Here is a 15,670-nt window from a genome sequence, read left to right on the forward strand (position 1 = left end):
TTCCATCGCGCGGAGAGCCTTGAACGAGCTCACGAAATCGGACAATTCGTGATACCCTTTCGAAGGATTCCTCCTTGATCATTTTTAATAGTGACAGCCGCAGCGCCGTCGATAATTGCGTTAAGGAATGCAAAGCAAATAACGGAGGTAATCGGGTGTTTCCGCAGCGTGTTTGCTGCCAGATTATGTGGCTTTTGAAACGCGAAGGACGGCAGGAGTTTTTGTATGGACGAGAGCGATTACAACGCTGTAGACTTTTAGCAGTGTTCTTTTTTTCTTTTTTTTAACAAAATGATTTCGTGTATTCAGGGACGACCCTTGCACGGGAACGCTTGTGCAATGCCAGTGAGAAGGAATGCCTCGATCATTTCTATCTCGTTTATTTTATTCTCGTTTTATTCGTGCGTAATTGAAACGCTTTCAAGAAATGGAGCAGCAGACACCTTATGGGTGTCACTCAGCTCCAATGTTTGTAAATAAACAGATATTTCCTCCTCTAAATAACGAGAATTGGCCGAGGCAAACCACAATTAGGCACGACACAGACAAGTAAGCCTGAAACGCCCTAGAAAATAACGATTTTTTTTTCCTGAGTTGTTTGAATTCCTCGTCTATCTCGTTTTGAGGAATATTGTGTTGGAAAAATATACTTTCTGAAGTACCGCACCGATACATTTAGTATGCGTATTTCCGCAAAATTCCGTCGATTATCCTGTGTGCGCACGTACGGGCCAATTTTGGAGTCTTATTTTCACGAATTAAATGTATTTCGCAAATTTGGCTGGACAAAATTGGGACGCTATTTCTTTAACCTCCAATCCAGTTCGTTACAATGTGACCCAAGAGGCATATACTCCGGGGAGAAATCAAGTTTAGTCAGCATCGAACTAACATCCGTTCCGAGCTTTGCACTATTACAAAAAAAAAGGGTCTACCTTAACTCCTTTTTTTCGAATAGAATATTTATTTCACTTGTCTCCTTTCTCCTCCACTCCTTTTTCTTGCCACATATATGACTCCCTTTTTGGAAATTACAATTACGCTAAAAAAGGAGTCTCCTCACTCCCTTTATGGACTATAGGGTTACGCTCTAACTCCCTACTGGAGAGTAATATTACTCTCCGGTAGGAAGCAAGGGAGTAGTGTTACTCCCTTCTCACTCCCTTTATCGACTATAGGGTTACGCTCTAACTCCCTACTGGAGAGTAATATTACTCTCCGGTAGGGAGCAAGGGAGTAGTGTTACTCCCTTCTCACTCCCTTTATGGACTATAGGGTTACGCTCTAACTCCCTACTGGAGAGTAATATTACTCTCCGGTAGGAAGCAAGGGAGTAGTGTTACTCCCTTCTCACTCCCTTTATCGACTATAGGGTTACGCTCTAACTCCCTACTGGAGAGTAATATTACTCTCCGGTAGGAAGCAAGGGAGTAGTGTTACTCCCTTCTCACTCCCTTTATCGACTATAGGGTTACGCTCTAACTCCCTACTGGAGAGTAATATTACTCTCCGGTAGGAAGCAAGGGAGTAGTGTTACTCCCTTCTCACTCCCTTTATGGACTATAGGGTTACGCTCTAACTCCCTACTGGAGAGTAATATTACTCTCCGGTAGGAAGCAAGGGAGTAGTGTTACTCCCTTCTCACTCCCTTTATCGACTATAGGGTTACGCTCTAACTCCCTACTGGAGAGTAATATTACTCTCCGGTAGGAAGCAAGGGAGTAGTGTTACTCCCTTCTCACTCCCTTTATGGACTATAGGGTTACGCTCTAACTCCCTACTGGAGAGTAATATTACTCTCCGGTAGGAAGCAAGGGAGTAGTGTTACTCCCTTCTCACTCCCTTTATCGACTATAGGGTTACGCTCTAACTCCCTACTGGAGAGTAATATTACTCTCCGGTAGGAAGCAAGGGAGTAGTGTTACTCCCTTCTCACTCCCTTTATCGACTATAGGGTTACGCTCTAACTCCCTACTGGAGAGTAATATTACTCTCCGGTAGGAAGCAAGGGAGTAGTGTTACTCCCTTCTCACTCCCTTTATCGACTATAGGGTTACGCTCTAACTCCCTACTGGAGAGTAATATTACTCTCCGGTAGGAAGCAAGGGAGTAGTGTTACTCCCTTCTCACTCCCTTTATCGACTATAGGGTTACGCTCTAACTCCCTACTGGAGAGTAATATTACTCTCCGGTAGGAAGCAAGGGAGTAGTGTTACTCCCTTCTCACTCCCTTTATCGACTATAGGGTTACGCTCTAACTCCCTACTGGAGAGTAATATTACTCTCCGGTAGGAAGCAAGGGAGTAGTGTTACTCCCTTCTCACTCCCTTTATGGACTATAGGGTTACGCTCTAACTCCCTACTGGAGAGTAATATTACTCTCCGGTAGGAAGCAAGGGAGTAGTGTTACTCCCTTCTCACTCCCTTTATCGACTATAGGGTTACGCTCTAACTCCCTACTGGAGAGTAATATTACTCTCCGGTAGGAAGCAAGGGAGTAGTGTTACTCCCTTCTCACTCCCTTTATGGACTATAGGGTTACGCTCTAACTCCCTACTGGAGAGTAATATTACTCTCCGGTAGGAAGCAAGGGAGTAGTGTTACTCCCTTCTCACTCCCTTTATGGACTATAGGGTTACGCTCTAACTCCCTACTGGAGAGTAATATTACTCTCCGGTAGGAAGCAAGGGAGTAGTGTTACTCCCTTCTCACTCCCTTTATCGACTATAGGGTTACGCTCTAACTCCCTACTGGAGAGTAATATTACTCTCCGGTAGGAAGCAAGGGAGTAGTGTTACTCCCTTCTCACTCCCTTTATGGACTATAGGGTTACGCTCTAACTCCCTACTGGAGAGTAATATTACTCTCCGGTAGGAAGCAAGGGAGTAGTGTTACTCCCTTCTCACTCCCTTTATCGACTATAGGGTTACGCTCTAACTCCCTACTGGAGAGTAATATTACTCTCCGGTAGGAAGCAAGGGAGTAGTGTTACTCCCTTCTCACTCCCTTTATCGACTATAGGGTTACGCTCTAACTCCCTACTGGAGAGTAATATTACTCTCCGGTAGGAAGCAAGGGAGTAGTGTTACTCCCTCCTCACTCCCTTTATGGACTATAGGGTTACGCTCTAACTCCCTACTGGAGAGTAGTATTACTCTCCCGTAGGGAGCAACTGAGTAATGTTACTCCCTCCTCACTCCCTTTATGGACTATAGGGTTACGCTCTAACTCCCTACTGGAGAGTAATATTACTCTCCGGTAGGGAGCAAGGGAGTAATGCTACTCCCTTGTGGGAGTGAGGAGACTCCTTTTTGAGAGCAACTGTACTCTCCAAAAAAGGGAGTCATATATGTGGCAAGAAAAAGGAGTCAAAGTACACCTTTTTTCTTTTCCTTTTTTTTTAAGAGTGTGTGATGCGGTGCCGATCGCGCCGCACCGAACACTATATACATTCAATGGTGGTGGGACAGCGTACAAAACTGATGTGTGCTTGGCGTGCATTGCAGAACGGATCCGGTACACGACGGAGTACACGTGCGAAGGCCGTGAACTGAACATCTCCTGTCCGGAGAACTACCAAATCCACCTCGTGCGCGCCAACTATGGTCGCCTAAGCATCGGCATCTGCAACGATTATGGCCGCCTCGACTGGAGTGTCAACTGCATGTCCTACAAGTCCTTCCTCATCATGCAGGACAGGTACGCATGTCCCCCCCTATGCATCTCTTTTACAGCACAGCGATCATGATCAACAGGAAACGGGGGTACTTAAATGGTGCGTACCCATTTTTGGTTATAGGTGCGCCCACAAATCAAGCTGCGGTACGCACGTCTCCAGCAGCCTGTTTGGTGACCCCTGTCCTGGTACCCTCAAATACCTCGAGGTGCAATACCACTGCGTACTTGGTGAGTACCTTCGTTTTTTCTTTCGTTTTTTTCTTTTTTTTTTACCGTTGTCAGTTTGGACACAAAAACGTGTGAATATATTCCTCTTTGTCATCGTGCAGAACCGTTAAGTAAAATTGGAGGTGCGCTATTTAATATTAAATGTTTAATGTCTCTTTTTCCCTATGACGTCACCGTCAGCGCTTTACCGTCTTTACGCCGTGGAAATTTCGAGTCCCAAATTGGAGACGAAAAGCTGTTAGGCACCCTGTAAGAGTCTTCGATCGCCTCTCCCTCATCGTGTCCGCAAAAGCAAGCCCTGCACACGCAGACGTCATTTCAAAACCGAAAGTATGAAAGTTCATTTGTCCCGTTCATTTCCGAGTTTCGCTGAAAGAACCTTTTTCCATACACCACATATACTTGGTAAGTACCCTGAATCTCGCGCCGTCCGGTCCGGCTTTCTTTCGACGTTACAAACCAGCTCAATGAGATTCAACTCTAAATTGATTCCTTCATAATCATACACTGTGCCTTCAACGAACCTCTCATTTTGGCAACGGCTCTTAAAATCATCATCATCATCATCAACAACCTTTATTACACACATACTCACACCACAGACGCTACTGATCCATCTTCGCCAGCAACTAAAAAAAAAAACGACCACAAAAATAAAGGCGATCCGCATTATCCTTTTACACAAAACAGAATCCTATCCATCTAAGCGCTTGACGCAAAACACCACTTAGGCAACGCAGACACGCGCTTTACACGTACAAGATATTTATTGCGTGCACCCGGCGAATCTCTTTTCTTATATACCTAAATTTGCCATTAAATTAACCCCTTCTCTCGTACCCCTTTTTTTCCGGGACGGTCACGTGATTAATAGAAAACAAAATGGCTGACGCGTTACGCATAGTAATGACTACCTGCAACAGTCGACAAGAATTATGGCGTCCAGGTTGTGACCCTAGCGAGGGTTCTTTCGTTCTTTCTCAATATACAAAGTCGGGAGCTTTTGAGGCTCGTTGGAGAAAACAGGTTGTTGCTACCTGGCTGGCTGTCCATCTTGCTCATTGACAGCCAAACGGGGCTGCCTAACGAACTAACTTTCGACCAATCTCGCGATCTGCGGTGGCAATTTAGTCTAACTATCGGTTACGTACAGTAAGTTGTTGCCTCGGTAGGCTGCCAGGGGGCGTTGCATCGCATAAATTAGGGTCAAAGGTGAAACGGAAAAGAAGAAATCGCTGCGATGAAATAGGAAATTGAGAGTACAAAAGCGATACTTCGTGTAAGTCTGACTTTGATATGATATGTCGCGGATTAGGTTTAGCCTTTGCATCAGATTGCTTATAAGCTTAGCATATCGTATTCGTGCTAGCCACCTATACATAATTAGCAGGCATTTGCAAAGCGAAACTAACAGAGCCGCAATATGGCCATTTTGATTAACGACCGTGAAGAGCAATTTATTGCACGAAAACGAAACCGAAACCCACGTTCGTGATTCGCAAACAAAAGCTTTTGCAGTCATTTCACAATCGCAGACAGACCTAATCGTACCTATCGCTACTGAATCTGTCTGATTTCTGCAAACCGCACCACACTATATCTGCATCTATATACCTAAGCCTAACGTTATGCTTCAACTACGCTTGCAGATGATCATAAAAGGAGAAAAATTCCGTAGCAGACGAACCCGACTGCCGTAGCTCAACAAAGGAGCACAAAGATGGCATAGCAGACGACACTGGTATATTTTGCTTGGGGCCCAAAACAGAGCTTGAGTGACTCTGACGGGCGAGCAGTGGCGGTTCTTACGTCTGAAAGGAAACGACCAATCACGTTAATTGGATGTGCCAACGGCGGTTGAAGCTCTGTGCGTCGCTAGGGGTCCGTTAATCCCCCCTCCCCCCACTTTTCTCGTCCTCATTTCGTTTCGAGCAGAATTTTGCGTGAAACCGCTCGGCTTTGTGTGCCCTCTCCGTGGCGCGTCGGTCCACTGATTTGCAGAGCTGTGATTGGTGGGCACGTTTCACGTGTCAGTGCGCCACCGTGCGGAGTGTTTCCTTATTAAATGTCATTTTGTCCCGTCACTACTGTTTGCACTTCGGAGGGATAACGCGGTGTCACGTAGTCTCGCATTCCAGACTTATGCCAGGTTGATTAAAAGGGAGGCAAGACAACACAAGTTCCTGTTTTGTTTGTACCTTCATTGGCGAGATGCAAACTTCGAGCTATGACGTCAGAGGACTGAGTGTTTCGACCCATTCCCATCGGTTCTCGAGAGCACGTGAGCTCGCCCACTTGCTCTGACACGGGACAAAAAAAAAAACGATCTGCTATTCTCTCCCGTATATTCCCGTGCATGCTACTCCGGCAACAGCACCTCGTGCGACTGCAGCATTACTTAATCTAACCATTGATCGTAGCTCTGAATACATAGCAAGACAATTCCGACCCAGCAAGATTGCATTTATGCGTTCAGACTTACTCGTGATCACAAAAGAAACGCCTAAGCGGGCGCCTTGAACCGTAATTTCCTTTTCTTGTCTGTTTACCACGTTCTTCTTAAATCGACGATGCACTTGAGGGATTTAATTTCACAGTCCTCGTTCTGATTCGGAAATGCGAAAATGGGAAGAGAGAAAAGTAGATAAAAGTAACCTGACGTACGAGGAGTCATTTCCGCGTATCTTTTGCTCTTTAGAGCCTTATCACATATGGCAGGCTTTGATTATTAAGTAACCCTTCGAGTGAGATTCCCTTCGAAGCCGTCGTGAATCTCTTGCTTTTTCTTTTTCTTCTCTTTCCATCCGATGATATCCAAACGCAATCGTCATTCCTATTACTTCGGTTATCCTGATTTCGACTGATAAATTGTACGCTGTTGATTTTTTGTATCAGTATCTTGGCACTGCAATTATTTATCGTATTTATTATCCCATATATTCATTTTCTTTTACCTCATATAATATAGGATCATTATCACGTAATCAGAGTTGGAAGCCAATATTTCCCTCCACTCTCTTTTGTTAACTGTACTAGCGCAAAGCAACGGCATCGTTCTAAGAGCACCTGGCATGTGCGCATGCGCCGCCTCTGTTACGTTTGTTTCTTACAAGCGGGTCGCTGAAGCATCCACGCGTCATGGCTAACATTTCCTTTTCTTCTTTTTTGCCATTAAACACATCCACCCCCCCCCCCTACACAAAATCTATCGGAACAGGAACAGATATAACGTCTATCACTAATGTAAATCATGTCTTGGAAGCAATGCCACGTTAAAGTGATAGACATTTCTGTCTCTTCACCAGCAACGGCGTCTCCAACGCCATCTGGCGTTCCACGCGATCATCCCCGCGCCCCACTCCACGGGTCGCAGGGCGTCAACGCTACAACAGCGCCCTCACATCCAGGTGCCGGAGTAACACCGGGACTGAAGCCCTCAGAGGGACAAAAGTAAGATATCCTTCTTTCCCCCAAAACAATCCGTCCTCCACCCTCGGAGATCACAGTTCCCCGTCCTCTTTGTCTTCAGGTCCGACGGCGAAGCAACTTCACCATCACCTCCGACGTCAAGTAGTACGACGTCGACCACGACCCCGTCGACGACCGCTGCTATGGACCGGTCCTGGTCTTCAACGGTTGGAATCTTATTCAGAACTGAAGCGCCGCACGTGGAGATGACGCAAAATAATTTTCCGTCGAAAGTGCCTTTTCCGACCTGGCAACGGGTGACACCGAGAACTACGTATCAGCCTGGTAAGCACGCTTGCATTCTTTTTTCCATAAAGGATTCAAGCATCGTCGAGCATAGGGGGAAAGGTTTAGTCAGAATGGTCTGTGTCTCCATATCGTAGCTTTTTCTACGGGGGGTTAGTATGCGTCCTGGGCAGACTTCAGGGGGAACTGTGCCGACATTCGCCTGGAAAGTCTTCCGGAAAACCCATGGAAAACCTCAGCGTGGAAGGCGACCATCGTAACCTCCACGCCACACGCCGCAGTAATTAGTTATTATGTATTAACCGTGGACATGCTCATGTCTTCCTCAGTCACTACCAGGAGGAGGCACTGAACTCCTCTGGCGATATCTGCGTGTATCTACGAATTATACATTCGGGCATTTTCAGGCACACTCACTTTGTAATCTCCGCGCACAAGGACGTCAAGAACGCGCCTCATTTTCGCGTGCACGATAAACAAACTATTATCTTCCGACATGCCCGGCCGAAGAAGCATCCTTATCCAAACAGAATAGAGCCAGGCCGAAACTTCAATTGAGGCTCGAACAAAAGCCACCCTTTCAGACTCAACTTTTACATGCAAATTAAGTCAACATCGCGTTGAACCCAACATTCCTTTCTTAAAGACTCTCCAAGGTTACCGGAGGTCAAGAACCACGAGAAGATCGAAAGCTTTCTCGTGGACCATAGATCGCGCGTTCCTCGCTATCCGAAGGGGTCTCCTCTTAATTGAAACGTCCGCAGAATGATTTGGAAGTCGACCATTACAGCTAAGACTTCCTATAATAATCAATTTAACTCACCCGCCAGCCATCCTTTTTTTTTATATGTTTTTCACGAACAGCCGATTTCTAATGACTAATAATTACGGCAGCGCGTCCGGTATACTAATTAATCCTCCCTGTCTGGTAACGAGCTCATGTAGGTGGTCCTCCGGTCGGAAAAGTCTGTGTCCGCAAACTCCTCAACAAAACAGGAGATGTTTTTAACTTTTTTTTTTAATAACAGTAAAGAAAGGAAATGTTTAAAGGTAAAAAGGAAGGAGTAAAAAATCTCTTATATGTCAGTCTTGCGGGTGAAGACCTTTTTGATCGTAAGAAGTACCTAAATAGAAAGAAAGAAAATAGAAATAAAAAGAAAGAAAAGAAGAAAAAAAGTTAAGAAAGAGGATGATTGCCTTATAACGTTTTCGGAACTGTTATCGTGAACACCTTCGGATAACTGTGATGTGATGTGATGTGAATAAAGAAAAAAATGGGGATGTGAGTTTCGACGAAGTCAAACTGGCTACCCCAGTACACTTAATACAGAAAGTTCAATCCGATGATGAGATGATGAAAACGCAAAAGGATGATGTCCAGAGACGAACGGATAACTGTCTCGTACTTACCTGTAGTTTGTCGCATTTTATTTTCTTCGTGCTAGGCGCCATTATCAGTGCTTACTGAAACTCCCTGTTCTCAAGATGAGAAAAATTAATGCGATTTTTAAAAAAAAATGTTACAGGATTTATTTTAGAATTAATCTAACCTATCGTTTGCTGGGAGTTCAATAGAACGGTAGGAGGCATTATATATACTTTCCTTCACAAAATTTGCTTCGATATTAAACTATAAACTTAAATAAGGCACGGCACCAAGGGTCTTTGAATTGCTCGTCCACGATACAGACCTTTATTCTGTCTCAGCGACAGGAAATGTAAATACGTATATGTTTGAAAAGGCTCTATAGGTCTGGAAGATATTGTATCAGGAAAACAGGATTCCTACCAAAGAGACCGCATTGTTTCAGCCTCCGTATAGATTTTTATGTACGTGCCGAATTGTAGGCGCATTGCTGGTAGCCAGGTTAAGCAGTAATAAACAAAAGGGGGAAACGCCGGGTCAAATTTCACATCAAAAGCTCCGCATACGCGGCACGCCTTTGCAACATCTTTTCTATTGACTCTTGTCATTGTCTTCGCGGAAACAAAAGTCGAATTTCGCCGCAAAAGCACAAAAGCCCAACCACGTAGTGGAAAACGCAGATTCCAGCCACGGGGCACCCCCGAGAGAAGAGAAAAAACCTTTGTCGGCACGAGGCAGCGAAAAAGATTCCATTCTGTTTTTTCATTGTCGAGAAGACAGTACGGGAAACAAAAGCAGCGTTCCCAAAACGGACTAGATTGACCGTTCGTTGTTTTGAAACAAAACATATCGAACTTAGCCCGCCGCCATCTTTGTTGGTTCAGTTTCTTTTGTGATTATTGTCATACGATAGCTCCCTATAACAGCGATGGTATATTGAGATTAGAAAGCCCGTAAAAGAGAAGGTGCTCCCTCTGGCGTGTACCGCGTGCCTTTTGTGGTCGTACCGGTTGTATGCGTACCGGCGCATTGTTGTGGCGATGCGGAAGCATCGGCTAAATGGTGTGTAATGCAAAGCGAGCTGTATTCGAATGGAGCCTGCGTACAGGACAATGGGCCAGAGCGTGCTTTGCTCTTGTATTGTTCGCTAATGCGAGAAGGCGGTTATAATGAAAATGAGCTTTGATTAATGAATGAGCCCGTTACGGCCGGGATTAAATGGGGCTGCGACTGCATTCGGAAATCGATTAGCAGAGATGCTTCTTTTCTGAGTCCAATGGCGGAACGTTGAGCGAAGCAATTGCGGCGGGTGTGATTAGATTCCATTGTGTGTAGCATGTTGGGAACGGTTGGGCACGGGAGCAGAAGATAGTCTGCAAGTACAACTTGCCAGTATATGAGTATAGTACATATACAGTGAACTCTCGTTAGTATGACCCCGGATAACCTGACATACGCGCTTTACGACCATATACTCCTGGGGAACAATGCAGTGAAACCTCTGCAAATCCCCCCCGTTAATATGACAATTCCGCATTATGACCAATATTTTCGGGAACGACCATGGTCATAATCCCCTCTCCCCCGTTAATATGACAATTCCGCATTATGACCAACATTTTCGGGAACGACCATGGTCATAATCCCCCTCCCCCCGTTAATATGACAATTCCGCATTATGACCAACATTTTCGGGAACGACCATGGTCATAATCCCCCCTCCCCCCGTTAATATGACAATTCCGCATTATGGCCAACCTTTTCGAGAACGACCATGGTCATAATCCCCCCTCCTCCCGTTAATATGACAATTCCGCATTATGACAAAAATTTTCGGGAACGACCATGGTCATAATCCCCCCGTTAATATGACAATTCTGCATTATGACCAACATTTTCGGGAACGACCATGGTCATAATCCCCTCTCCCCCCGTTAATATGACAATTCCGCATTATGACAAAAATTTTCGGGAACGACCACGGTCATAATAACCAGGGTTCATGCGTTATTCTGACCCGCTTTCCACGTAGAGACTGGGGAGGAAACGGGGGTTGGAATCCCCGTGTGCTGTCTGGGGTTTTCCCTGGGTTTTCCGGCAGACTTTCCGCACGAATGTTTCGACACAGTTTCTCATGAAGTCGGCCCAGGACGCATACTACCCTAACCCCCCCCCTGTCCCTCACTCCTTCCTACTGTCCTCTCTCCATCTGTCCACGTCTGCATGGGGCTTAGTATGCGTCCCGGGCCGACTTCAGGGCGACCATCCGTATAAAAGCCTACAAGAAAAGCCACGGACAGTACCGCCTGTGCTTTGATTAGAACCCACTATACCTCCTATATTCAATAATACATGGAGAGCTTTCGCCGTGGTCTGTTGGTCTGGGGGCCAAACTGCATTCGACTAGGCGTGGATTGGCTTGTGGCTCGATTTTGAGGGAAAATTACACCCAACATTTATCGCGGACGTGTGGGAAATACTAGATAAAGCATTGGTCCGTATGTTTCCTGCCGTATTCCTGCACGTTCAATTCTCGTGAAACTGTGTCGCATGTTCACGACAAACACCGCGTTACAGAACATCTTACTATATTGTAACTAAGAAACACATTATTGACACACCACGTGACATGTGTAAATGCAACGAGCACATGAACACACATAGCTTGAGCTGCCAGCCACGCATATAGGAACGTCAAACGCACCGTCGGACCCATCCGCTGATTCGTGTCAAACGCAGAAGCCAAATGAATTTCACGCATTCTGCATTGAATTCTTCCACCCTCTTTCCGCACATCTGCCACTCGCACAAGTAGCAATAATGTTTCGTATTATAGAGGGCGCTTCTTCGTGACTAAAGCGTTCCTATTGGCAGCCGTCATCTCGTGTCCCCAGGAGCTTCCGAGAGTGCTCCTTTCGCATCAGAACCATATATAGACTAGTTCATTTGCAAGAAACTACGTTTAGGACCTTGCGTAGACCGCTTGTACTCGAGATAAGGAAACGTCTGGAAGGTGATGCAGATGACGGTGTCGTTAACCCCTCCGCCGCCGTTTTCGAGTCAAATGTGCGCGCGTCGCTTTGTTCGCGGGGAAAAAAATAAAAAATAAAAAGGTCGTCGGTCGTTTATTGCACTCGGCGTTAAGATAGTTAAACGAGTTTGAGTTAAGTTGGCTGGGTAACGGTAATGGCTCTGGCGCAATGGGTCGCCCGTTTTTAACGATGTTACGCGGAACAAAGTGCCGGCTGGCGGCGTCTCGTCCTCTGTCTTTTTTCTTTTTTTTTAAATTCTGGGTCGAGTCCTATGAGATTGCGCTGATGTGTGCCGTAAATGATGTGATGAGTAGGTTCCATTTTGGCATCGCACTTTGTTCTTTACTCAAACCTCTTGTCACACGCATCGATGAATCAGTTCGTAAGGCGCCGGTGCTCAAGGTTGAGGGTTCGATCGGCAACACTGCGGTAGCGCGGTACAAATTGTTCAGCCGCTAGATTTCAAGCGCACGTTCAAGGAGCACTGAAGTGACCCTACCCAATATTTTTTTTTTTTTTCTGCTGCGGCGTGTTCTGCAACGAATAAAACGAGCTCCTGCATAAGAACGACGCTCATAGGTGACCTACACAGCACGCGCAAGGCTCTGTTCCGCGCGCCTTTACAAAAAAAAATCCTCTCCTCGTGCAGAGAGCGCATCACCGAACGACAGGACGTCGTGACGTATCACGGGCTTCGGCACGTGACCAGTGACGTACAGCGGCACATCTCGAGCATGGATAAGCGGCGCGTGAGCTGAAAAGAAAAAAAAAAGACAAAGAAGAAAGGCACAGAGAGCCGTTTCTACGTCACGCGAGGATCGTGTCTGTCGTCCGCGGCTGCTTTCTCCGACTATTTTTTTTTTTTAATTCGATGGCGCAGTGACAATCCACCGCAGAGCGAACATATTTTGCACGGTAACTCCTGGCGGACAGCTTCACAGATGAGGCAGGGTTTCGAGCCCACGTTAAATGTCACTTCATTCCTTCTTTATACTCTTACGTCGTACTTGACTTACCGTGTATTCACACTAGCGACATTCCCCCAGAAGCCGAAGATGCGAAAAGCGTCATAGCTTTCTGCTGTCACATGTGCGCTCAGCGCCGAGTCTTCACGTACACCGCTAACCGTGGGGAATGTCCTGCTACACAGCCACAAGATACTCCGTAGCAGACGACAGGAAAACACGCTGACGGTGTCGTCTGCTAAGCGTCGTCTGCTAAATGCGCAGTACGCCACTCCCGACATTCCGCACCGTGTGAATGCCCAACATAACACGGGACGAAACTTCGGCTCTGTGAGCAGCGTTTTCGCTTTTTCTTCCACTGGAATATTCCGTGGGGATGTCGCTCGTGTGAATACACGGTTAGCGACGTAAAGCTGCGAGTTCTCGTTATCGCCTATCATTCCCGTAGTGTGATTTCCTGGTCTTGTCCTGGTTTCGATGCTCGTTTCACGTGAGTTCCATTTCCAGTGACGACAGCGGATACAGCGTATGCTCCCATCGAGGGTCCCGGTGTCACCACCCGGGAAGAGTATTGCGCTCCGTCGAACGCCAGAGAACTCTTCTGGAACTGGACCAGGGTGGGCAATTCCGTCACGCAGAAATGTCCAGGGGGAGCCACAGGTAAGCTACTTTACTGCCTACGTTATTTAGTTCTCCCACGGTCCTTTCGTTCTCCCTTGCGTGCCTTTTCGAACACAACGAATCGTTCGCGGAAGAACACACCTTCCAATTGGTCGAGACGCGAGTCCATGACTTTGTTCTCGTCTGCTTCGTAATCGTTGCGACCCCCTCCGTCGTCTGCTTAACATACGCTGACCGCGCGTCCTCGATGAATAATACCTGGAAAGAAACACAAACATGTAAAGAAACTGATTGATATTGATAAAATATCGGCACATTCAATTCGGTTTCCTGTTTCGACATTAGGCTACCAGCTCCTCATTTTCCATTCAGTCAGTACATACGGGCGTTCTTCTATACGGCTACGGATTCGACTTCAGACTTGCGTTAGTGTTAGAAGTGTCATCCCTCGTTGGTTACGAAAAGTGTCGTCTGCTTCGATCTAACGCGTATCGCTCCCTCCACGAAGGCGTGCTGTCTCCTCTTTCAAAGCACGGGGTACACAAAAGTCTGGTAGAAAGTAATAACAATAGTAATTTACTGCCTCTTTGGTCTCGCTAGGCAGTGACCGGCGCTCAGAGGTAAGATTAATGAAGCACCTTTAACGAGAGTAATTACTCAACAGTTCACCTGCTCCCCCTTTCTTCATCTCTCCCCCGTCTTCGACGAACGAAAGGCTTCTTAGAAGGACTCTCACCCTCCGTAAAAGGGGTCTAAAAGATTGGCTACAGCTTGCCATATATCATGGCGAGGAAAATGTGCGGTCGTGATAGAAGCGATAGATATACAGCTCGGCAGAGCGTTGCGTCCTTTAATCCTACCAGCGGATTCAAGAGTGCACTGAAACGTTGCTATATCCCGACCCATTATGATTGCTTAGAGCCACCACGCCAATTGCTCCAACGAAAATTCGGAGTAAATAATTTATAATTGAATTTTCCCTCACCCTTTCCATCTCCCGTGACGCCGCCGTCGAGCCAATTTCACTGTTTTGGCTTTCTGAATGGTCGGGGCCACGCATACTTGAGACGCAGGTTGTTGATTAGATCCTAGCAATCTTAAAAAAACGGTTCCCTGTAGCACAGCCCCCCCGTAACCCCTGCAGGGGTGTGCCTGCTAATGCTTACGTCATCCCCAAACCGGATATGCACATGTGTACGTGTTTCTTTTCTTTTTTTTTCTCTCGCTCTTGCTTATCTCGGAAACTAGAGGAGTTTTCGCAGTAAAATTTTCCGTACAGCATGCATCGCAACCAGTGAAAGAAGTCCCAACTAGGGAATAGCAAGCCTGCGTGCTGCATGGCTGACCTTCCCATTTCTTTTCTTCTTTTTCTTTTTTTCTTCTGCCAATAAATTCCCCCCCCCCCCACCCCCCGTACTAGCTAAGGTACACCAGGATGATAATAAGAGTAAGGGAAACAAATACACTCTGTCATTAAATAAATATCCTAAAAAACCGTTTTCACTGAAAAACGCGCGTTGTATCTTCACCTAGTCAACAATTTCTGTTAAAGAACGGTGGTTGACGCTACATTTCTTTTCTCAATTTTGCGTGACCGCCGCAAAGCAACTGTGGCTATGAACGGCGTACAGATGTGGACAGATGGAGAGAGGACAGCAGGAAGGAGGGGGGACAGAGGGGTTAGTATGCGTCCTGGGCTGGCTTCAGGGGTAAACTGTACCGTCATCCGTCTGGAACGCAGCAAGCCGGTGCCGGGAGCTTGACGCGAGACTTGCAGCTATGGGCCTCTTGATGCTCAGTCGTTTTTTTTTTCGTTCTGCTTCTCGTTGACATCGCTACGTTAGAAATCCGACTGCTATGACCAGCCAACCAACTGACCGCAAACCTTCCTTCTAACCCCTTGCCCCCTCCAGCCGTCAGCAAGAAAGTGAAGCACCTGACTAAACCTGACTCGGTCCTTCGCGAGATCATTCCAATTACTACCTCCCCCTTTCCAGAAAATCGCCTTCTTTTTCCCATGTGTGTTTGTCCGTTGTCACGTGTCCTCCTCGGAGGGATGGAGATAA

At 46.4% G+C, this 15,670-nt stretch overlaps 1 protein-coding gene across 4 annotated transcripts in view; it reads left to right on the forward strand.

Annotated features, from left to right (window-relative positions):
• Window positions 1-15,670, forward strand: part of LOC135390658 (latrophilin Cirl-like) — a 472,208-nt gene that overhangs the window by 437,995 nt on the left and 18,543 nt on the right. For all 4 annotated transcript variants that reach the window (XM_064620454.1, XM_064620457.1, XM_064620458.1 and 1 more), the window contains 5 exons: window positions 3,507-3,699; window positions 3,800-3,906; window positions 7,212-7,356; window positions 7,436-7,659; window positions 13,491-13,643. In XM_064620454.1, the coding sequence (XP_064476524.1) occupies window positions 3,507-3,699; window positions 3,800-3,906; window positions 7,212-7,356; window positions 7,436-7,659; window positions 13,491-13,643 (822 nt within the window). The remainder of the gene's footprint in view (window positions 1-3,506; window positions 3,700-3,799; window positions 3,907-7,211; window positions 7,357-7,435; window positions 7,660-13,490; window positions 13,644-15,670) is intronic.

Source organism: Ornithodoros turicata, chromosome 4 (assembly GCF_037126465.1).
Source record: "Ornithodoros turicata isolate Travis chromosome 4, ASM3712646v1, whole genome shotgun sequence".
Lineage (NCBI taxonomy): Eukaryota > Metazoa > Arthropoda > Arachnida > Ixodida > Argasidae > Ornithodoros > Ornithodoros turicata.